Source organism: Salmo salar, chromosome ssa13, assembly GCF_905237065.1.
Source record: "Salmo salar chromosome ssa13, Ssal_v3.1, whole genome shotgun sequence".
Lineage (NCBI taxonomy): Eukaryota > Metazoa > Chordata > Actinopteri > Salmoniformes > Salmonidae > Salmo > Salmo salar.
This window is the reverse complement of record NC_059454.1, coordinates 41,250,172-41,274,860: the sequence shown is the minus strand read 5'-3', so window position 1 is coordinate 41,274,860 and position 24,689 is coordinate 41,250,172. Positions and strand designations below refer to the sequence as shown.

General features: G+C 42.1%; 1 protein-coding gene and 1 pseudogene across 17 annotated transcripts in view; both read left to right on the top strand.

Annotated features, from left to right (window-relative positions):
* hoxc10aa (homeobox protein HoxC10aa) overlaps window positions 1-9,784 on the top strand; it is an 85,705-nt gene extending 75,921 nt beyond the window's left edge. For 12 of the 17 annotated variants that reach the window (XM_045692202.1, XM_045692203.1, XM_014135569.2 and 9 more), the window contains 2 exons: window positions 6,585-7,272; window positions 8,743-9,784. In XM_045692202.1, coding sequence (XP_045548158.1) covers window positions 6,813-7,272; window positions 8,743-9,455 — 1,173 coding nt within the window. In that variant the 5' untranslated portion in view covers window positions 6,585-6,812 and the 3' untranslated portion in view covers window positions 9,456-9,784. Of the gene's footprint in view, window positions 1-6,584; window positions 7,273-8,742 lie in introns of those variants that run through there. The other 5 variants (XM_014135578.2, XM_045692204.1, XM_045692205.1 and 2 more) reach the window with 4 other exon arrangements.
* Window positions 9,785-18,913: 9,129 nt separating this feature from the next.
* LOC106567302 (homeobox protein Hox-C1a-like) lies at window positions 18,914-24,020 on the top strand (annotated as a pseudogene).
* The last annotated feature ends 669 nt before the right edge of the window (window positions 24,021-24,689 follow it).

The following is a 24,689-nucleotide window of genomic DNA, read 5'->3' as shown; positions in this document are numbered from 1 at the left end:
TTAATTTGTGGAATTTCTTTCCTTCTTAGCGTGTTTGAGCCAATTAGTTGTATGTGACAAGGTCAGGGTGGTATACAGAAGATAGCCCTATTTGGTAAAAGACCAAGTCCATATTATGGAAAGAACAGCTCAAATAAGCAAAGAGAAACGACAGTCCATCATTACTTGAAGACATAAAGGTCAGTCAATCCGAAACATTTCACGAACTTTTAACATTTATTCAAGTTCAAAACCATCAAGCGCTATGCTGAAACTGGCTCTTATGAGAACCGCAACAGGAAAGGAGTTACTGCTGCTGAAGAGGATAAGTTCAGGTAGGTAGCCTAGGTAGCCTAGTGGTTAGATTGTTTGACTTGTAACCAAAAGGTTGCAAGATCAAATCCCTGAGCTGACAAGGTAAAAAAGTCTGTCGTTATGCCCCTGAACAAGGCAGTTAACACACTGTTCTTAGGACGTCATTGAAAATAACAATTTGTTCTTAACTGACTTGCCTAGTTAAATAAAGGTTAAAAAAAAAAAAATTGAGTAACCAGCCTCAGAAATTGTAGCCCAAATAAATACTTCACAGAGTTCAAGTAACAGACACATCTCAACATCAGCTGTTCAGAGGAGTCTGTGTGAATCAGGCATTCATGGTTGAATTTCTGCAAAGAAACCACTACTAAAGGACACCACCAATAAGAAGAAGAGACTTGCTTGGGCCAAGAACCACTAGCAATGGACTTTGGACTGGTGAAAATCTGTCCTTTGGTCTAATGAGTCCAAATTTGAGATTTTTGGTTCCAACCACCGTGCAGAGTAGGTCAACGGATGATCTCTGCATGTGTAGTTACCACCGTGAAGCATGGAGGAGGTGTGATGGTGTGGGGGTGCTTTGCTGGTGACACTGTCTGTGATTTATATAGAATTCAAGGCATACTTAACCAGCATGTGGTTACCACAGCATTCTGCAGCAATACGCCATCCCATCTGGTTTGCGCTTAGTGAGACAGGACAATGACCCAACACACCTCCAGGCTGTGTAAGGGCTATTTTACCAAGAATAAGAGTGATGGAGTGCTGCATCAGATGACCTGGCCTCCACAATTACCCGACCTCAACCCAATTGAGATGGGTTGGGATGAGTTGGACGGAAAGGAAAAGTGTGAAGGAAAAGCAGCCAACAAGTGCTCAGCATATGTGGGAACTTTTTCAAGACTGTTGGAAAAGCATTTAAGGTGAAGCTGGTCGAGAGTATGCCAAAAGTGTGCAAAGCTGTCATCAAGGCAAAGAGTTGCTACCTTGAAGAAGCCAAAATATAAAATATATTCTGGTTTGTTTAACACTTTTTTGGTTCCTACATGATTCCATATGTGTTATTTCATAGTTTGATGTCTTCACTATTATTCTACAATGTAGAAAATTGTCAAATCTAAGAAAAACCTTTGAGTGTGTAGATGTGTCCAAACTTTTGACTGGTACTGTATGTCTGCATAGCATTATGGCTTCATTTTGGCAGATGAACTCATGTTTAGGTCTGAATATGAACTCATGTTTTAGCTCCTTTTTTCTTCTTCTCTGTAATGAGTCACGGAGGTAACCCAGTGGGTAAGGAGTTGGACCTATGGCAGGAGATGGACCTGTGGCCTGAAAGGTGGCCTGTTCAAATCCTGGGCTGGGCGCTGATTTAAAAAACGGCAGAATTTATTTGACAACTGGAGGGCTGCTGGGTTCACATCCTCAAAACAATACCCTACTGTTGTGCCCCACAACATGCTCTCCATCCTGGAGAGCCGCGTAAACCTGTGTTTGTCTCAACTGTACAGTTGAAGTCGGAAGTTTACATACACCTTAGCCAAATACATTTAAACTCAGTTTTTCACAAATCCTGACATGTAATCCTACTAAAAATTCCCTGTCTTTGGTCAGTTAGGATCACCACTTTATTTTAAGAATGTGAAATGTCAGAATAATAGTAGAGAGAATTATTTATTTCAGCTTGTATTTCTTTCATCACATTCCCAGTGGGTCAGAAGTTTATATACACACAATTAGCATGTGGTAGCATTGCCTTTATATTGTTTAACTTGGGTCAAACATTTCGGGGTAGCCTTCCACAAGCTTCCCACAATAAGTTGGGTGAATTTTGGCCCATTCCTCCTGACAGAGCTGGTGTAACTGAGTCAGGTTTGTAGGCCTCCTTGCTCGCACATGCTTTTTCAGTTCTGCCCACAAATTTTCAATAGAATTGAGGTCAGGGCTCTGTGATGGCCACCCCAATACCTTGACTTTGTTGTCCTTAAGCCATTTTGCCACAACTTTAGAAGTATGCTTGGGGTCATTGTCCATTTGGAAGACCCATTTGCGACCAAGACTGATGTCTTGAGATGTTGCTTCAATATATCCACATAATTTTCCTTCCTCTTGATGCCATCCATTTTGTGAAGTGCACCAGTCCCTCCTGCAGCAAAGCACCCCACAACATGATGCTGCCACCCCTGTGCCTCACGGTTGGGATGGTGTTCTTCGGCTTGCAAGCCTCCCCCTTTTTCCTCCAAACATAACGATGGTGATTATGGCCAAACAGTTCTATTTTTGTTTCATCAGACCAGAGGACATTTCTCCAAAAAGTACGATCTTTGTCCCCATGTGCAGTTGCAAACCGTAGTCTGGCTTTTTTATGGCAGTTTTGTAGCAGTGGCTTCTTCTTTGCTGAGCAACCTTTCAGGTTATGTCGATATAGGACTCGTTTTACTGTGGATATAGATACTTTTGTACCTGTTTCCGCCAGCCTATCAGAAGCTTCTAAAGCCATGACATCATTTTCTGTAATTTTCCAAGCTGTTTAAAGGCACAGTCAACTTAGTGTATGTAAACTTCTGACCCACTGGAATTGTGATACAATGAATTATAAGTGAAATAATCTGTCTGTAAACAATTGTTGGAAAAATTACTTGTGTCATGCACAAGTAGATGTCCTAACTGCCAAAACTATAGTTTGTTAACAAGACATTTGTGGAGTGGTTGAAAAACGAGTTTTAATGCCTCCAACCAAAGTGTATGTAAGCTTCCGACCTCAGCTGTATGTGTGAGGTTTGGGGGGTTGAGAAGGGAGCAGATGACCCATTTTTGATGTTCACTCTAACTAATGGATATTTTATTGTATTGTATTGTAAAGAAGTCAGCCAGAGTTGACTTAGGCCATCATTCAAACAAAGTGATACCTGCCTGGCCACCAATGCATATTTCCAAACTATGTTTGCTAATAATGACAACAACAACAAAAAACTATGCTGGTATACTTTTGTGCTTTATTTAATTGTTTATTAAATTATATTCTTAGCTCAAAATATTGCTGTTTAATGGTAGTAGCCATAATTCATAAATGGCGCCATGCAGGGTTCTATAAGGAACCGTTTTTCTAAGTGCATTGCATGTAAATGGCCTATTCATATAGGTCAATACATTAACACATGTTTTGGGAAGAAAGGAAAATGACAATGTGTGTCTTTTACCTATTCCTCATGTATGAAGTGTGCAGTGCTCAGCAAAGTCTCCGGTCCTTTCATTTCACTCTGAATTGTTTACAGAAATGTAGGGCACCGGGCCAATAAATCTCCCGCGTGCTCCGCCGAGACAGGTCCATTTGTATGCACCGTTTTAACCGACAACATCCTCTGCCCATTAACGTCCTTCCACGAGCTCTCTGTCTCCTCTTCTCTGCCCGACTCGAGCTCTGTCCGCCGAAAATGCATTATTGGCATGGATGCTTTTTGTTGAGAAGAGCAGTGTAGAGAACAGTGTTTTTGGAACAAAGGGGTTAGGAATTTTGCTGCATGTGCTAGGCCTACATGGTAGCCATGTCAACACGAAAAAGCCCACATTAGTGGAAATGCTATAGGCTGTGAGTTAAGATATATTGTACGTTAAAATCCTCAATCGTTACGAAACTTTTTCAATGTTTCCTCGGCTGTTTGTGTCAGCCACCAAGCCAAGAAAAAGGGGTTGACACCCAGAGGGACTGGCGCGCGCTTTTTTGCAGACAGAGAAAAATGATTTATTGCCACTTGGGCGGTTCAACCAGAGTTCACGGAGAATCGTGGTGTAGGCGCACGGAGGAGCTAAATTATGTTCTTGCTGAGATAGTATATCACAGATTCTATTCTATGTCCAATACAGCCGAGTGTTCAACGATTTGAAACAAAGAAAACAAACGGAATTGAATTCCTTTACCCTCATTTCTCATTTCCAGCTAAAATTAGTGCCAGACGTTACAGGTACACAATATGATGATGGTAATAATAATAATAATAATAATAATAATGTTATCCTTATAATTATCCTAATCCTAATACTATACTGAGTATGTGTAGCCTACATATCGAAATTGATCATGGGTGAGGGAAATGAAAAAGTGGATTAAATGCACATGAAGCTCAAATAGGCCTATTGAGTTCCCTTATTAGTATCTGTATCCCAGGTTGGAATGAATCGTCTCGCATTCACCGCACACCGACCAAGTCATATGTCATGTCGCCTAAATGGCACCAATGCGAACCCTGCTATGTGCACACTGAATACCTCTATCTGACAAGTTCTGTCACAGCAATTCACTGTACTCTAAATAACAAGTCGCTCTTAAAACAAGAAGGATTTAGGAAGAACAATTGGAAAGGTTAAGAGCATGAGGAGGGTCTGCTGAGGCAGCCTATTTTAATGTAGGCCTAATATGGTAAATACATGCGAATATATATCATTTTTTTGTATGTGCACACGTCTGATTGTTAACGTTTTAAGAGATGGTCTTCTTGTTTGTCCCAATCTCCTATATGATTCTGAAAAGGCTCTCATTACTATGAGGCTGTGAACATGACTAGGATATGACTATGACCCATAACTCGATTTAGCTGAAATTCAAGTGGAGTATTTTGTTTATCCTGATTATCACTTGCCTGCTCTCCATGAACATTTGATGTTGCCGGAAATCCTATCTCTACTCGCGTGCTATTCTTGTTGTTCCGTTATTCTAAATGATCCCGTCAAAATGTCCTTTAATCGTTTAAGCCTACAATATTGAGAACATGATATGCTCATGTTTATGTTCAAATAACTTATTGGAGTGAGTGTGTGACGTGCGAATGGAGGATATGAATCAGGGAGTGAGGTTACCCTTGTGGCGAGGCTAGAAGGAGGGTAAACGGAAGAGGGATTAAATCAGAGTGGTGCTGTGAAGATGCTGGGTCGTCCCGGCTAGGCGATCCAGAGTGCATCATCCATCACCGTGCTGCTGGAAGACCTCTATTGAGGATTCTCCTCAACAGATTTGTTGTATTATACTATAGAAATACTAGTGAAAATATATTATTGTAGGCCTAGAATCTAATCAACATTTTGAGATAATATCATCCTTAGTCCACGTACACTTTATAGCCACCAGAGCCCTATCTCTGCACGGCTCTGCTGTAGCCCATGCTTGTTTGTGTAGGGTATTTATAGCTAGCTATATAGTTTATTTTTTATAATACTATTTACGTTGGCCTAAATATTACTGCAACATCACACCTCCAAGTTAAACGACTAACAACTCCCTGAAGTCCATAGGCTATTGCTTTGGTTTTAGCGTTGAGTTCGTATAACGTACAGTAGTAGCCCAGCCAGTCATTTGCCTCCCTCTTTGTCTGTCCGTCCATACACACGGGTTTTCATCAATCGAAAAATACTCTGTAATATGAATGTTGTTTGGCAGAGCAAAACACATCCACGTGGATATTGATTAGTAATCGCAGGTAGCCAGACATTTGAGGGGAAAAAATACTATTATTTTCTATATTCTTTTGCGGTCTTCTCATTCTCTTTGTGTGGCAATGATTGTCAAAACCCTTTGTTTGACCACTCCCATTGACTCTATTCGAATCTATTATATAAGTCCTTTATCTCACTAGATAAGTGCACTACTAACTCGGATAGTTCCCTCACTGAGTGTATTAGCATACAACTACTATGAACTGAATGCATATTCACAAGCAAATAGAATAAAGTAAATAGACAAAAGTAGAGTTTTAAGCCCAAGCTTTGTATATCCAGAGGAATACCATTCACAATGGTTGGTCCTCATTTTTAATATAGTAATAACACTTCAACAAACAGCACACTCATGTTACAATAATACATTCAGGAAAATTACACATTTAGTCAAATGTCATTTTTTTTGTATGTCTTGCGATAGCATTGATATTATCCAAGTAGGCTAACATATTACTTGTTCAATAGTTTCCAACAAGGAGCATTGATATAACCTACCAGGAAAGTTTTAAAAAACGAAGCAACTTTCATTGCGCTGGATTTCCGTTCGAATTCTTCCTGGTACTGGTACTCTGTAAATAAAAAAAAACGAATAGATATTTAGTTCCAAATGATGCGTTCAGTGCGTGCCTCTTTTTCTGTCTTTCTCTCTTACTCACTCACTCACTCACTCTCTTACTCTCTCTCTCTCTAGCTCCCTCTCTCTCCCTCCATCTTCCCCTCTCTCGCGTTCTAAAACTGCATACATACACTGCTAGTCCTCTCATACTTTTCATACACTAATTAATTGTTTTCATCCATAGGTGAAGAAACTCGTGCTTATTGCAATGCTGCCTGAAGAATCGGAGCGGGTTCCTCCAGCGCGATTAAGTTCCTTTCGGACGGTTTGCAACTCCAGCGCGCGACTATTGGAGGACGGCCCCACGTGACTTCACGGTTTACCCCTCTGGTAATATTATTCAATACAGTCATAAAGCTTATTCAAAGTCTTCTGCATAAAGCTTTTACATTTACGTTCGTTGTAAAGCTATATGTTTAACATGCAAAAGTGCATATCTTCCCAACATTCAGGGCGTACCCATAGTTCTATTTATCAGAGTGAATTTGATGAAGTGCACCCTGCTAGGTCTATGGACCAGCACCAGTCCCTTCTCCCATGTCATCTACAGGACGAACACAACACTGCAACCGAACCTGCTGGATACGGCACCGGACACAGTGAAGGAGGCCACGCGCCACAATTCCGAGAGATTCCACTCTTCCAGCGTTCATTCACCTCTTCTGCTTGTATCAGCTGTACGCCGTACCCGACTGACCCGTTATGGGGCACCCCGGACCCGGTGGATACCCGCCATGCCAAGGGCAAAGCAGGCGTCAGAGGCAAGAGGTGCAGTGCATCCACTTACTTCCTCTCTCCGAGGCATCTCTTCCCCTGGATGAGAGAAACTCGGCATGACCTAAACCAGAGTGCATCTGACTCCAACGAATTAGGTAAATATAATATCATATTTTAATATAGTACAGTGACATAATGATGAATGTGCATATGACTGTCCATATTACCCTAGCCTATATCTGCATTTACCTAGTCTTCAAACGTATTTTATCAGAACATTGCACACCTTATAATTTTGGTGCCAAAAGGACATTTGTGAGTAATGACTTGCTCACATATTAACATAGAAAGAATAAGTATTAGGCAGTAGTTCTTGTTTTAACCTTTATTGACGTAATTTAGAGTTTAGATGTTGCCTATAATTCTCTTTTTATTGACCAGAATTATGCTATACCTACACTTTTAGGAGAAAAAAGTGCTTTTTAGAACCTAAAGGGGTTCTTCAGCTGTCACCACAGAAGAACCCTTTGAAGAACCCTTTTTGGTTCCAGAAAGGGTTCTCCCACCCTCCTTTTCTAAGAGTGTATATACACATATATATGTCTGTGTTACATTTGAAGAAATTTGAATAATACGTTTGAACAACTCCTTATGTTAGTTCTCAATTCTATCACAGGATCATTTCCTCCTAAGTAGGTCAGATATCCAGGTGTAAACTGGGACTTTAAACCCTGAATACAATAGTTACTGATAGGATTGTTGTGGTTGTTTCCAGTGGGGGTCCCAAGGCACTCTTTAAGTGATTGAGTTGACAGGTACACTACTGCCGTCTGTAGATTTGATTAATGCGTAAGACGATTCCCTTAAACCAACTTTCTCAAAACACCACCATCTGAGAAAAGCTGTAACTGGTCCCTGTGTTATGTCTCAGACACTTGCAGTACATTATCAGCAAGGTATAGATGTGTTTCTCTCTTAGGCCCATGTGACAGGTCTCTCTTGGGTTAGTCATGAACCCAAAGCAATTGCTGCAATTAAGGAGAGAAGAAAGCTTTGAAAGAAACACATGTTGCCCTTTCCTGCAGTCAATGACCCAAAGTCCCCTCTTTGGCGTCATGAGTGGAATGTTATTAATATTTATCATAATTTCATCATTAATTTAAAAAAAACGTTTTTTTAAACGTAAATCCGGTGGTTTCTATGTCAAATAGTGTTGTTATAATTCAGTCTTCTGTGATGTATATAAAGAGTAATATTGGGATGCAAACTCAAAATGTAATACATTTCAACTCTATATCTGACATGGTCCAGGTGTCTTCTTTTCTTAAGTACATAACCATGTGTGTGAGGTGTATACTTTTGTTTTAATGTAGATGTGTTTAAGACTACCAAGAAACACTGTGTGACCCTGATTTAGTCCACTGCAGTAAAAGTTTAATTGACTCCAGAAAATACACTTTATCCCAGGACACTTTACAAGATGCCTATTAGGATTCCGAAGTCCCTCAGTTAAGCTTTTCCCTTTTTACGCGAGCTAGGCGGAAGCTCGCCTGGGTGCCCGCTCGCTGACTTTTAATTGACTGCTCATTTACATGTTCCTTTTGTCATTTCCCCACGTGATTCAGTGTGCAGTCGTAACGAGGCTGGTGGTCTCCCAAGTAGAGGAAGAGATGGAGGGCGAGGCGGAGACAGAGACAGAGGTAGAGACAGAGGGAGGCGAGCGAGGACGGCGTTCACCAGTACTCAGCTAGTGGAGCTGGAAAAGGAGTTTCACTTCAGCCCCTACCTTTGTCGACCACGCAGGCTGGAGATGGCTGCGGGCCTGAGGCTCACAGACCGGCAGATCAAGATCTGGTTCCAGAACCGACGCATGAAATACAAGAAGGATCATAAGGAGGACAGAGGGACAGCGACTGAGACACCGTCACCGTCCCTCTCTACCGCTTCACACATGCCATCCCTCAGCCCAAGGTCCTCTGTTGGAGTTGGGTACTCAGGATTCAGAAGTGCTTGTCTGGTGAGAGGGACTCGATCTCCAAACCTTCTCCTGGTTAATTATGATCGTACCCCTGCGTCGGGTTCTCACAGTAAGGCCAACACCAGTGACTGTTTATGTGTTACTCCCATGGACCTTCCCCAGCTCACCACCGGAACTGCGCCTGCCTCTGATAGTCTGCAGTCAGACCTTACGGTTGTAGACAGCGGATGTTTGTGCACAGGTCTCTCCAAACTCGCCCCAGGGCACCTATCCTCTTATGTTGACAGTGACATCAGTGCATATTTCAGGTGTAGAGGATGCCTCTTAGACCTAGAACCCCCTACACTTACTCACCTGTAAGAGCAGGCCTTCGCCACAAACCTAAACGCCTAGACTTTCAGTCATTTGCGTGTGTATCGGTGGTCAATTCAATCAAAGCAGCATTGTGGAGGCTAGCTTTCTTTCAACTTTCTGATCGTGGCTCACTGAAGAATGCAGATGTATTACCTATAGGGTTTCCAGTATCCTTCTAGGTTTCTAGTCCAAAAGCGACCACTACTGCTCCCTCTGTCGATGTTACACCTTGTGGCAAAATGTTCTCTTTTTATCAAAACTGACATGATTTACATAAGCAATAAAATCCTCAAAGACATTCTGCTACTGTTTTGCATGTCAAATGCATGTTTTGAACACATTATCAATCCGTTTTGTATTTTCATGTGTCATGTAATTGGCTTGTGCTTGTCGTCTATTTAAATCAGAGAGGAAGGAATTTTACTTTGCGGTATAGGTATCACGTGTTATGTTATGATCACGTAATGATCCCGACGAAGAAGGTTTGTCTGTCGAAACGTCGGTTATTCAATTATTGCATCTGGCCTCCCAGAGTGTGAGGCTCTCCATTCATTTTTCAAGTGTTCTACTCCTCTAGCCAGCACCTCGCCTAAACAGGTGTTCTACTCCGCTAGCCAGCACCTCGCCTAAACAGGTGTTCTACTCCGCTAGCCAGCACCTCGCCTAAACAGGTGTTCTACTCCGCTAGCCAGCACCTCGCCTAAACAGGTGTTCTACTCCGCTAGCCAGCACGTCGCCTAAACAGGTGTTCTACTCCGCTAGCCAGCACCTCGCCTAAACAGGTGTTCTACTCCTCTAGCCAGCACCTCGCCTAAACAGGTGTTCTACTCCTCTAGCCAGCACCTCGCCTAAACAGGTGTTCTACTCCTCTAGCCAGCACCTCGCCTAAACAGGTGTTCTACTCCGCTAGCCAGCACCTCTCCTAAACAGGTGTTCTACTCCGCTAGCCAGCACCTCGTATAAACAGATGTTCTACTCCGCCAGCCAGCACCTCTCCTAAACAGGTGTTCTACTCCGCTAGCCAGCACCTCTCCTGAACAGGTGTTCTACTCCGCTAGCCAGCACCTCGCCTGAACAGGTGTTCTACTCCGCTAGCCAGTACCTCGCCTGAACAGGTGTTCTACTCCTCTAGCCAGCACCTCGCCTAAACAGGTGTTCTACTCCGCTAGCCAGCACCTCGCCTAAACAGGTGTTCTACTCCGCTAGCCAGCACCTCGCCTAAACAGGTGTTCTACTCCGCTAGCCAGCACCTCGCCTAAACAGGTGTTCTACTCCGCTAGCCAGCACGTCGCCTAAACAGGTGTTCTACTCCGCTAGCCAGCACCTCGCCTAAACAGGTGTTCTACTCCGCTAGCCGGCACCTCGCCTAAACAGGTGTTCTACTCCGCTAGCCAGCACGTCGCCTAAACAGGTGTTCTACTCCGCTAGCCAGCACCTCGCCTAAACAGGTGTTCTACTCCTCTAGTCAGCACCTCTCCTAAACAGGTGTTCTACTCCGCTAGCCAGCACCTCGCCTAAACAGGTGTTCTACTCCGCTAGCCAGCACCTCGCCTGAACAGGTGTTCTACTCCGCTAGCCAGTACCTCGCCTGAACAGGTGTTCTACTCCTCTAGCCAGCACCTCGCCTGAACAGGTGTTCTACTCCTCTAGCCAGCACCTCTCCTAAACAGGTGTTCTACTCCGCTAGCCAGCACCTCGCCTAAACAGGTGTTCTACTCCGCTAGCCAGCACCTCGCCTGAACAGGTGTTCTACTCCGCTAGCCAGTACCTCGCCTCAACAGGTGTTCTACTCCGCTAGCCAGCACCTCGCCTAAACAGGTGTTCTACTCCGCTAGCCAGCACCTCGCCTAAACAGGTGTTCTACTCCGCTAGCCAGCACCTCGCCTAAACAGGTGTTCTACTCCGCTCGCCAGCACCTCGCCTGAACAGGTGTGCGTTTCTTTCGCATCCAGAATAATCCTGTAAGTAGCGTAACGTACTAGCGATCAGTTTTGTTTTTTTCAAGAGCTCCTAATGTGTCGAATAATTGTGGCGGCCATATCTGTACATCAGAGAGAAAGGAATATTACTTCGGCTGTAGGTGACGTTGTGTTAGGCCATGTTTTGTGTTCTTATCATTAAATAGCTGTTCGTTTGTGTGAGTTGTGTAAGAGTGAAAACACAGAAGTATATGTTCATAATGAATTAAGTTCTTTTTTTGTTATATATGTGTTTGTGTTGAAGCTAGAATCCTTCCTTAAAACAATATCAAAATGTCTCCCTGTCCCTGTTTCGCTAAAAAACGCTAAGGGATGGGGCTGGAGAGATGTAACCACTCTCAAATTCATAAACAGCGCTATGGATGCAAGGACGGACCATCCATGATTTCAAATGTATAGTTTTAACCATGTTTTGAGGCTATACAGTGTTTGTTTACATTTACATTGTTGACAAACATTGGATTAAAACAAGCTTATACTTTGTGTTCTGATGGGTTCTGATGGGGTACGACTGTTGAACTAAGCTCATGAGGTTATAAGTTATATTCTTCAAGAATCAACGGGTATATGTCATTAATCTATAAATCAAAACTGGATGCAGAAACTAAGGATCATAGCTTTAAAAAAAAAATACGTATTTGATACTGTTCTTGATTAATGAGATGTTTAATAAATGCATTTGTGGGAAATCAATCTCAGTGGAATCATTATCTTTATTCATTTCTTATTAGAATGACTTCATTCTCCAACAGCATTTTATTGAGATTAAAGAGCGCATTCTACTTCTGGAAAACAAGTTTTGTAATGAAATTAGCCCATACTGTGGAATAGATTCAATAAAAACTCTGTGATATTATGTTTTCATGTTACACAATCTCTAGGCACCACTTTCCCTGGCTCCTGCCTCCTATTTACCCTACATTAATCATGGAGACAAGGCAGTGTTTCCAGCCGTCCAACCACAGGCTCTCAACCCACTAGACATCTTGACAAGAGCTGATGCCGCCTCTCTTTCAGTCTAAACCCTCTGCTTTTCAATTGCTTATTTGAAGCAGGGTTTAGGCCCCTTCATTCTCAGAGGATGTGTTTGTTGCATGGCTCAGCACCCTAGTTTACAGCATCTAGTAGGACTATAAGCCACGCTTTCTACTTGTCGTTACAGACTGAGAGAGAGAGAGAGAGAGAGAGAGAGAGAGACAGAGACAGAGACAGAGAGAGAGACAGACAGAGAGAGAGAGACAGACAGACAGAGAGAGAGAGACCGAGAGACAGACAGAGAGAGAGAGAGACAGACAGAGAGAGAGAGAGACAGAGAGACAGAGACAGAGAGAGACAGACAGACAGAGAGAGAGACAGACAGACAGAGAGAGAGAGACCGAGAGACAGACAGAGAGAGAGAGAGACAGAGAGAGAGAGACAGACAGAGAGAGAGAGAGACAGAGAGACAGAGATTATACAGTAAATGCCAGCAGTGTTATCATCAGATATTTATGACCTGGAACCTTCTGGACTCGACAATGCAGTCTGTCTAAGATCAAAGGTACAGTGTGATGAAAACGATTGAATCAGGACACAAAACAGAAGATGCATACTCAATATAAATCAGAGAGGGAGAGAGAGAGAAAGAGAAAGAAAGACAGAGACAGAGACAGAGAGACAGACGGAGAATAGATTAGAGAGGAGAGAGAAGAGGAGAAAGAAAACCAAGAGACTGAGTGAGAGAGAGAGAGCGAGAGAGAGAGAGGGACTAAATTGCAGGCAGCAGTGTTGGATTCTTTGCATTCTTGTGTGTGCTGTGTGAGCAGACGTGATTTATGGTCGTAATACAGAGCATTAAATGAGGCCTGGCCCGGCATCTGAAGAGCTCTGCTTGTTCTGCTCTGTTCCATCCTAAACAGTCAGCTTTTAGACATTAAAAACCACACGCACCACACTAAGCCATGCCACTACAAACACTCAGTGTCATTGCAGAATATGAAACAGAATCCAGGGTTGAGAATGCATTACATTATACATTCGGGAACTTGAGGTCAGATCCCAGCAGACTAGTAATCCAAACCAGATCATAGTTGATGTTTTTTGACAATTGGTGGTCACATAAACAAAGACAGACTGCCCATAAAACGTTCAATGTGAGATCATTCTTGGTGACCCTCTCTTGTCTGTGTTGTTATATTTTCATTTTGCTTATTTTAGGCCAACAAGTAGGTATTACAGGTATTATAAATGCATTATACTCTATTCCTCCGATGATAAACAAGACACTGAACTTCACAGGTGGCCTTTAGCCAATCAAGTACATTTTACAACCGTTAACCTTATCATCAGCCTTTACACTCTCTCTTTCGCTCTCTCTCTCGCTCTCTCCCTCTCCCCTTCCCTCTCTCCCTTCATCCCCCCCACCCTCAGCAGTACGTCACACCGTTCATGCCCCTTTCCAGCTGCTTTTTTGTTAAGTATCAATTTCCTGTGTCAGCTTTATGGGTTGTATTTATATGTTCGCTCCGTGGTGTGGAACGGAGCGAGGGAGAGCATCACTCAGGTAGATGGATGACAACTCACCTGGTACTGCTCATCCCTCTCAGGAATTTGACTTCCTGGTTAGCTAGACAACTGTTACCGTCATATTAAAGCATGCGGCTATAAAGATCAATGACGTTTGAAATACATCCCAGTTAAGGATGATCGGTGACAATGAAAAGGTAAAGCCACCGATAAAAGTGTGGCAGTCGAGGGAAGGACAGAGCAAACTGAGAGAGAGAGTCACTTACTGTACTTCTGCTGTGGTCCTGTGTGGCTCTGTTGGCACTACAGCAATGTTCAAGTCCTAGAGGAATCGCATGCTGTACAAATTGATTTGGTTAAAAACGTATTCTAACTGGCATTTACAGTATATCTGCCACTAGAACAAATCTGACCGATGAAATGAAATTGTAATCACACCAATCATCATGGCTAAATGCCAACCCGTTGATCGTCATTGATGGTTCAGAAAGGACAGCAGATACGATGGACAGACCCAATGGCTTTATTATACAGCTTCAATGCATTCTACGGTAAAACCTGAAATTAAACACACAGCCTTTTGTGTCACAAAAATTCTTTACCCTTATTCATGTCCACGATAAACGTTTTAAGCTCTAAAAACGTCTAAATGCCATGTGCTGTCTCCTCATTCTCATTCTATTTCCCTGCATTCATTGCAGTGTGAGACTGAAGACAGAGGCATATGGCAATGTGCTGCTATGGTGAACACACACACGACACACTCCCGCTTCGTGTTGAACCCTGCTCATTTCCCGCCAGTAAGAACTCCGGAAGGAAACCGAGAAGTGTGCACAGCAGCTGGCTGTGGAATGGTGATGACGGATGCTTTGTTGTCATGGTGTTTGGCAGACTGCCTGCTGAGCGCCTCGCTGGGCTCCTAGGATTTGTGAAGCATCATACACACATATTCTGGTGGCGCACTAGTATCTATATATTCTTGGGAAGTCTGAGTATGCCAAGCCAGCGCTGTAGGCTGTGATTCGCTCTATTATCCTCTCTGTGGGAATGTGGTTACATACATCTTAGATGAGCCCCTCCCCCTGTCCCTGCAATCTCTCCCTCACTATAACGTGCCTCTGTCCCTTGACCTGGAAAAGACCACAACTCAGGTTATGACTGCTGAGTGACCCCCACTGTACAGATTGCTGAGTGCCTCGCCACGTATATCGCCTAGCTGGCTTTTACTGCTCCTGTTTGTCATCTTGTGGACCCCACTGAGATCCCCGCCACAGTATAGGTCGCCCAGCTTTTACCGCCCAGTCCCACACTGCATTAGCGGCCGACTGTGACCTCAGGTTGGTGGTGACAGTCATCTGTCATCGCACGGTTAATTCCCAGCGCTCCCAGGGTCGAGAGATGACAAATAATGAGTCTATGACGGTGTTCCTGGGTTAGACCAGGGCCTCATCGTGTCAGTGTCAGCACTGACACCACGCTTCAGCCTGCAGCATCATTACCGCCACTGTCAGCAAGGTGTGTGTGTGTGTGTGTGTGTGTGTGTGTGTGTGTGTGTGTGTGTGTGTGTGTGTGTGTGTGTGTGTGTGTGTGTGTGTGTGTGTGTGTGCGTGTGCGTGCGTGCGTGCGTGCGTGTGTGTGTGTGTGTGTGTGTGCGTGTGTGCGTGAGTGAGTGCGTATGTGTGTGTGTGTGTCCGTGTCAACAGGGTGAGGGGTCCATACAAACCTATAGGAGATAATCCCATCCATCCAGGCATGGCCACCATGATCCCTGGGCCTCTGCAGCTCAGCTCCTCTATTGGCGACAGATCAGAAAGATCAGAGACTGGAGCAGAAAACAAATGAGCAGCATCAGTCAATCAATATTCTTTCTACCTGCTGTCTGAGATAGACAACCTCACCAATAGCGTTGTTTACCTCACCTCCAATGACAACTATAGAGACAATAACGCCATCAACAAGAGGATGGAGGTATGTGAAAATGTAATATGCATGTTATAAGGGCACATGGAATGGATTGTACAGGGTACAACAAGGTATTTTAGGTTACGCATCCAGAACAACACGTGGTGTTTGACTTTATCGCCAAATTGCATCTGAGAAGGGTTTTGTAGGAGTGCATAATTTTAATGAGGCATGTGAAGCAAAGTCCAAATCTGACATCCATGCAGGATGTTAAATAATGCAGTGAGTTGGTTAATTTATTTTGCAGAGGGAGAAGAGGTTTAGGATGGTGGTATTGGCTGCTGGTTGGTTTCATTCCAGCTGTAAAAAAAACAAAAAAAGGAAATGTTCTTTCTCCATTGTTAACATTAGCCCAGATTGTTCAGCATCATCTGTCCTGGTAAATGTGTCTGTTTTGGGGATACAAGCTGTTGAGAGGGAGAAGGAGCCAACACAAGGTTCAGAGGACTTGTTTACTTCCTAAGGTCAGCGTGATAATATCACTCCTGTTGCCAGGATGTTTACAACCAGGAGGGTGTTTAACACACTTATTTTGAAATATATGCTAATCAAACATATGCCACTGACTGAATATATGCATGGCTGCATATTTTTTTATTTTTTTATTTTCGGATTTTTTTATTCGTTGGTAACTGGGTTTATTAACTTTTTTTAATTAAAGAAGTACGTGTATTTCCATAAAGGGAGAGGAAAGATTCTCATGCTAGTTGTTTTTAAAAAATGTTTTTTTATCATACTCCCTTTGCTGAAAGCCATTAGAGAAATACAATTTCTAATACCTCCACACAGGTCTTCGATCGACTGCAAACAAATTTATATTCAGGCGGTAAACAGAACGCTGCGGAGATTTATTTATTGAGTGTAGGGGAGAGAAACAAGCTAGCGCGTGAACCCTGGGTAACCTCGCACGATGACAACAAGATGGATAAGTGTAGCATGCAAATGCACGGAGGGAAGGGATATATCGCACTCACTCATTCAGCACATCGCTGCCAAGAGAATTCCATTAACTCCCCCAGCTGCGACCGGGTTTGTGGGCTGTTGCCTATAGAATGTTGTATGCTTTTATAGGCCTAAATTGTTGATTATATATCATTGTTTTGTAATTACTATTGTGGAGTTGTGGATAAATATTGTGATCACGTTAGTGATATGGTCTTTGATGGAAAATAATGTTAAGGTAATGATAATAATTAAAACAAAAATTCAGATGCAAATAGAGGTTAGTTATTAACAATAAAACATTATTCATATCAATTTCTCTCCCCTACAATAATAATAATAGCAAAAATGATATGCCTAATAAAACTAATTCATATAATAATAATAATAATAACAATAACAATAATAAATGCACGATATTTCCTACAAATAATAATTACACCATTTTAAACGGATTACATTTACGCTTGTGAAAGTAAAATATGTTGTGTATTGTGATGTTGGTGTACCGGTATATGTAATATTACACTCCAATTGTATAGCAGTCAATACTATCCACAAATGTATTTGAAGAAGAACAAAACCAAAGATCTTTGGATTCACCACCCACTTGTCTCACCCACCTCAATATCTGGACTCAACAGACATGCTACTTAATCAATAACGTTGTAATTACCTGTATCTCTAAACACTTGTAATTCCTTCAAATAATTCCTAATAAAACTGCACGCCTACCTGTAAATTATTCTTCTTAAAAAAAAATGTAGGAGCTAATACTAACATTTTTTTCACACGTTGTGTTATTTAGTTTCTTAACATGTAGCCTAATCTGAATAGATAAAACTTTAATGTAGGCAATTAAACAGATTTAGCTCTCCTTAAAGTGTAATAAAATGAGGATGAGCGTATAGGCCTATGCACGTAACTGGGAATTATAGCGGCCGAACAAAATGTAATATAAAGGTTGTTGTTCAATTTGCACTGTCACCATTTCCTATGCCATCTAATTAAAAATGTAAATACATTTTTAATGGAAAGAAGAAGGCCGGCTGTATATATAATATACATGAGATGGAAAGATGTATCGGAAATAACATCGCTGAGCCTGCATTTGCAATATTGACATAGTTTGATAATTCATAGTTCTATTAGTTTATCTTCCCATTTCATAAAGCTAACTGTGAACGTCCATATCCACCTGTCTCTCAAATGCAAAACTTTTGGGGTTTGTCCACGGAGCTATTTTCCTAGTTGTTCGGAGACTAATTACAGATATGCTGCCAGTGAACAGCTCAACAGCCACTGTCACGACCTTTGAACCCATTAAGTGTGCCTTTCACATGACCCTTAGCCCTGCACTGAACGCGGCCACTGCTGCTGAAGAAACCGTCATCGCAGGATAGCTCCATAAGACCCTAACGCCAATGAATAGACTGTATCCACTTATAGTCTATCCAACCTATAGTCTACCTTCCTACTAGTTCTTTTTAGGCGTTTTACATTATGTAGGCCTATTCTAATGAACGTCTTAGGACAATATTGGCAAATATTTCAATCCAGGACCTGCAAACAAGTGTTGTTATTGTATTGGCTTGTACCTTAAAAGCAGTTATTGAAAAACAGCTATAGGCCTAATCGTTTTGGTAAATGATAACAACATATCTGGCATGATGTATACAGAGTCACAAAGTTGGTAGATGGAGAAGGCCTGCAGCACTGTGCGCGTAAAGAGGAACATGCCAATCTGCCGTCATTTTACCTGTGCCTGTTTTAAATATGAGCGGTGACACTTTGATGAATGCCAGACATCAGAAGCGTTGGTCCATCGTCTCAGTGAACTTTCCTTACTGTAGGCCTACTTGTTCCTCCATATTCCAGTCCTCCATATCCCAGTCATAAAGTGCCACTTTATGTGTCCATCTTACACGTAAATATTTAAACGGCCCTGTTTGAGAAAATAAAGTGACCACGAATGATGGTCTGCACTGGCATTGTCTGCTGTACCGGAGTCCATTCATTTGGCCACCCCAAATGAGTCTACAACTTGCTTGGCTTGGCTAATCAGCGGTGTCCCGGATGGATGACAGAGATGTCCAGCTATTGGCCAAGACCAAGAGGGCACGTCATCTCCATCAATCAGAGATCGACTTTCTCCAGGGCATGCCCATCTGACTGTCCATGCATGGTCGCTGTCTTGGTCCATCCATGCGTTGTTGGGTGTTAGCTATAGCTACTTGTCCATGCGTTCTACGACCGTTTGACCGGTCCAACGATTATGTGTAGGTGAATTCATATCAAGAGTTAGCGTGTAATGGGGAGGGTAGCAGGGGGCTACCGACCAGGGGAGGTCAGGATACGGGACTTGGACCAGATAACTTCTCCTGAAGTTAGCGCTGGCAACTAAGGAAAAACTTCAGCAGAGATTGGCAGGGAATATGAATTGCAACACAGTTAACCATCTTTATTCGAAGCCAGTTCTGAAACGGACTGCACGTTAAGTCAGCTCCGGGTCTGCTCAGGCTCAGCCCTCCCTTAACACAGAGTCAGGGCTTTTCCACCACGCCACCGGCTTGCCTCCACTACTCTCGTCTCCCCTCCTACCTCCTGGCTCACGAGCACGACTTCCCGGACTTGGATACTCCTCTTCCACACACAACACTGCGACTGAGGCGCTGGCGCACCCCGAATTCGGGTGTATAAATGCACACATTCAAATCTACACTCATGATGGGCCTAAGATTCACTTTGCTGTTGTGGACAGTGGCTCTCACTCGGACCCCAAGTGTAAGGTACCTTAACTAAGTCACAGGAGCAAAACCTTTGAGTGGATGAAAGTAAAGAGAAGTCAACCTCGGACGGGTAAGTTTTGGACATGTCGTTCACGTTCCCATTTGGAAAGACGACAGCTATCTTATTGACCCAATAATTTGTAAAACTTGATTTGTTCTTGATACGAAAACCAATAGCAAGTCTTTAACGATGTGTGAGTACTGTATCATTAGTTACCAATTAGTTTCTACATCTACATTTAACGTTTGGTAAACCGTTATTGATTACTCGTCATATGTTGAAAAGTAGTCTGCAACAATGTGCCATAGTCTCAAATCGGCTTCTGTATGTAGGACAGTGCTGTGCTGTGAGAAAGTATAAGCTAGGCTACTGTAGGCTACTGTACAACAGGCAAAACAAGTTTGACGTGTTTTTGTGCGTAGCTGAAGTTTCGCAAAGTCGGTCAAAATGATCAACTACAAGACAAGTATTTTATCCGCATTCATGTAGCCTATTGCACCAAATGGCTTCAGAAATAAATACATAATTATGAACTTTTAACCAAAGTTAATAGGCTATAAAATATGAATAGTATAACTGAACACTTAGAATTCCTGAATCAGTCAACCACAATAACCATACAGTAAGTGACATTTTACCTATGCATTCATCAATTCTACCCAGATTGGAAAAATTGGGATGGACTGGGGAAAAGGCAGGGGACGCTGGGCCAGGTGTAGTGGGTCTATACACAGTATAGGCCTGCCTCTCTGTACCTATTGGGGCACAGAACAGGAGGGAGGTATTTCTAGAAAATAATAAAATAGTTTTATTCTATCCACTTTCATTTGCATCACTGTGCTCTGGAAAGGCAGCATGACCTGAGTGTTCAGTGTGCACAGGTAAGTTTAGCCAAGCTCACTCCCAAAAACGTTAGAGCTCTCTGCTCATTGATTATATGTCGGTATAGTAATGAGAGCCTTGTGTATTGATCTCAATGCCAAGCACCTTTACGTGTTCACCTTTTGACCATAATCATAGTCACATATCATCAGTCCACCAACAACACATCGGTCTTTACTGTGCATTCAGCATATACTTTCTGATTTCATAGAAATGAGATCGTACTTACTAAAAACTCCCGTAGAATACTTGCAGTTTCTTGACTTTGCCCATTGAAAGTAATTTATCATGTTTAAAACGACCAATAATCCTTCTGTGTGACCCCGATTTAGCCCACTGCAGTAAATGGTTAATCAAAAATGGCATGCCTTCTTTGTTACCTGTCTCGGAGACATCTACAATACAACAATTTCTCATCCAATATGTCTTGATTTATATTGATTGTTTTTTGTTGCTTTCCAGGACTAGTATCCATGTCCTCTAGACAGCGTTTGTATATTACTGTCTGATGGCTTTAAGCTATCATACAAACAGCTGGGTAGATATAGTATAGACATAGCATCATAAGAATGATTCTCAGGGTTGGAGTATATCTCATTAGTGCTACATTCTTACCAGTAGTATGATTAGTGAAAGCAGCAGCAACGTTTTTTTTTCTGGAGGGTGTATTGTCTTGGCACGAAAACAAAGCATCCCTATATTCTCTCATGCATAAAGGCCTCCGTACAACCCGTCTGTAAGTTGATCTGCTGGTACAGTGTATATACTCCCAGTGCGTCATTCTTCAATTATGCTCTGACAGCACCTGAATTACTGTGGGCAGGATGCCCAGATGGCTGAGGCAATGAGTATTGATCCTTTTCCTCTTGATTCTCTCTCTCTCTCTCTCTCTCTCGCTCTCTCTCTCTCTCTCTCTCTCTCTCTCTCTCTCTCTCTCTCTGTCTCTCTCTGTCTCTCTCTCTCTCTCTCTCTCTCTCTCTCTCTCTCTCTCTCTCTCTCTCTCTCTCTCTCTCTCTCTCTCTCTCTCTCTCTCTCTCTCTCTCTCTGTCTCTCTCTGTCTCTCTCTCTCTCTCTGTTTCTGTCTCTCCTTGGCTAGGAAGGAATACTTTCCCTCAACAGCTTGCCCTGTTGGCTGGCTATTTTTAAAGCGTGCAAGTCATTCCTCAAATATTTTCAGTTTGATTCTTTATTCCTCCTGGCCAGCATCAATTCTATTATCTTAGAAGTCATTAATCAGAATGTACATGTGATGTTCTATTCCTGAGAGCCCCTGTGCTTAATTACTTACTGTATTGTTTGGTCTGTGTTGGCCTCTTCATAGTCATCAAAGGCTCTTATTCTAGGTTATAGGTCAGGTAAACGTCTCCTTGACATTCTCCTTTGTCTAAAACATGGATTTCAAGACTTGTTCTATGAGCTGACGTGTTTAAGAAGCCTCTTTCTTTATAGCCTCTTCATTCCTATACATTTCCTATGAATTATGATAGAAGTTATTACATCCAATACCTGGCCTTATTGAGTCCATGGTACAGTACGGATACAGTACCAGTCAATTGACTCAATCGTGAAGAAATACAGACAGCCACCTATAATCACCATAGACAGATACCATGATGGGGTTGGTATCTCCATCACTGATGGACAACAATGTGTTATAGTGTTAAATTAGTTCTGAGGAAATTGTAGACATACATTTTTTTCCAAACAATCCAACACCTATAATCAATGTTTCCTAATACTGGTCCCGGAGACCCAAAGCGGGGCACATTTTGTTTTTATTCTAGCTGATTAAAATGATCAACTCATCATTCATATGTTCTGATTTCAAAAAGGTGTGTAGTGCTAAAGGCAACAACAACAAAAAGTGCTCAGCTTTAGGGTTCCTGGACCAGGATGAAGAAACACACCAGGCTTGGGATATATCTGAATGTACAGTTTCATCACACCTACTCTAGTCCCGAGGATTTAGTGAGTCAACTGTTTATCTGGTTTTAGTCCAGTGTTCAGTGTGCGATTAGTGCAAAAGCCACGACGGTTACTTTATCCCTCTCTCTGAACCATAGCTGAATCTTGGACACTGCAACAAAAAATGTAACTATTTAGTGCCACGTTTTTAATTCCTCATTGCCATCCAGTGTATTGATCTCAATACAGATACACATAACCAATTAACTTAATGAATATATTGAATAGATGTTTTATAAGTCATTGTGTAATTACTTTAATCCACCTGAAACCTTCCTTCATCTCTTTCATTAGATAAGATGACTTTATGTTGCAGCCAGCGTGGTCTCCAGGGTCAGTTTCAGAAGCACTTTTATGCTCCTTATAATAATGCTATATTTGTGTTTTAACTGTCTTTTCAGCCAAGATGCGCATGGCCTGTGGATTGAGTATAGTTGCACGGGGGTCAGTATGGACAGAGGAGGTGGAGGTAACCACCGATGGGTACCAAAGACCAACTTCACCACAAAACAGCTCACGGAGCTCGAGAAGGATTTCCACTTCAACAAGTACTTGACGCGGGCCAGAAGAGTGGATATCTCGAGCGCCCTGCAGCTGAGCGAGACGCAGGTGAAGATTTGGTTCCAGAACCGGCTCGTGAAACACAAGAAATGAACGCGCGAGGGCCTTCTTCTCCCCGTGGCCCCTTTGGCGTCCTCGAGATGCTCAGAAAGCTCACGCTCCAACGACTTGGACACCTGACCCGACCTCGTGCTCTCCCAAACAGCAACGAGCAGAGGACCTGTCTCATGCGTTACAAAACAAGGTGTGTAGGCCTAAAAATAGTCACAGTGTCACCAACCTGCAGCTGGTTTGATTCTCCGTTTGGAGGAATTTTAGTTAGCCTAATTGGTTAAATCAGGGTCATGTTGTTTTGCACGTAAACCACAAAAGCAGGGTACGTTTTGTGAACTCAAGAATGATTTATTGTAAATGTTTGACTCGGTGAGTCTTAATTTTAGAGGCGCGCATGTTTATTTTCTGTATTTATTGAACCATTATTTTACTAGGCAATATAAGTCTACCTGAGACTTTTAATTGGAGTAGGCTATTCAAGAAGACATTTGAAATGTTCTCCAGTGTCAGCTGTGGTAGTATAATGATTAAGGCACTTTATGAGTTTATACCAAATAACATGAGTTTAATCAGACATAACTATTATTATAATATGAATTATATGTATTTGTTTATTTATTTATTTGTTGAGTTGTTATTTATTATAAATTAGCCTACATGTCATTAAAGCAGCATTACAATCATTTTGTAGCCAGCTCTTTCTTCGGAAACAGCCCACCTGAAATGTTCTTGACTAAAAAGTATGTACGTTTCTGTCAGGGTTTTCTCTTCTTTTAAAAGGTGAAAGAAAATCGAATTCATCCTTTAAAAAAAAAGCACCATGGCTGAAAACTATTTCCAAAATAATTTACAATATTTTTGTCAATAGCCTATCTACAGTAATAGATCTTGTTGTCACAAATGTGGAATAAATGAACAGTTATTTGAGTTATATTTATTATTCTGTTTAGATTTTTCATGTTCTTGAATATGAATAATTGTTGATTTGATCTTTCCACCTCTATTCAACATTGTTGCTCTCTTCTCTTCATCTTTCTGTATCTCCTGTTTCAATCTTTTTGTTTCTGTCCGTTAATGGTTTGAATTATACCGCGAGCGCCAAGGGATTCATTTCGCAATTGACTGATAGATTTATTGACTAACAGGTTTAGTGTATTGATCAACGTTAATCCGACCATTTGAATCAAACATTTCAACGCATTTCAACGGAACTGTAAATGCAAGTTAATTGTAGAATCCTTTTCCCTTAACGAGTATGCTAATAGCCTCGTCATAAACATACATCAAAAAATAAAAATCCACTTGTGATCACTTCAGTTTCAACATGTGTTCAACAATAAAACGCTATCTAAACTGTGATGTTCCCCTGTAAATCAACCAATACATTGACTGGGCACGACGCCACTATTCCACTGAAATGCGTTCGTTAAATGTTTGTTCACATGCCTCATGAAAACGTTATTGACGGAGTAACAGGTTATCCGTGGTGTTAATACAGGGCCTATAGTTAGTCACGTTTAAAATTAAAACCATGGAAGGGATGAATCCATATTATTTTCGGAAATATCGAATAGCCTAGTTTAGTTGATTAGCTTTTTGC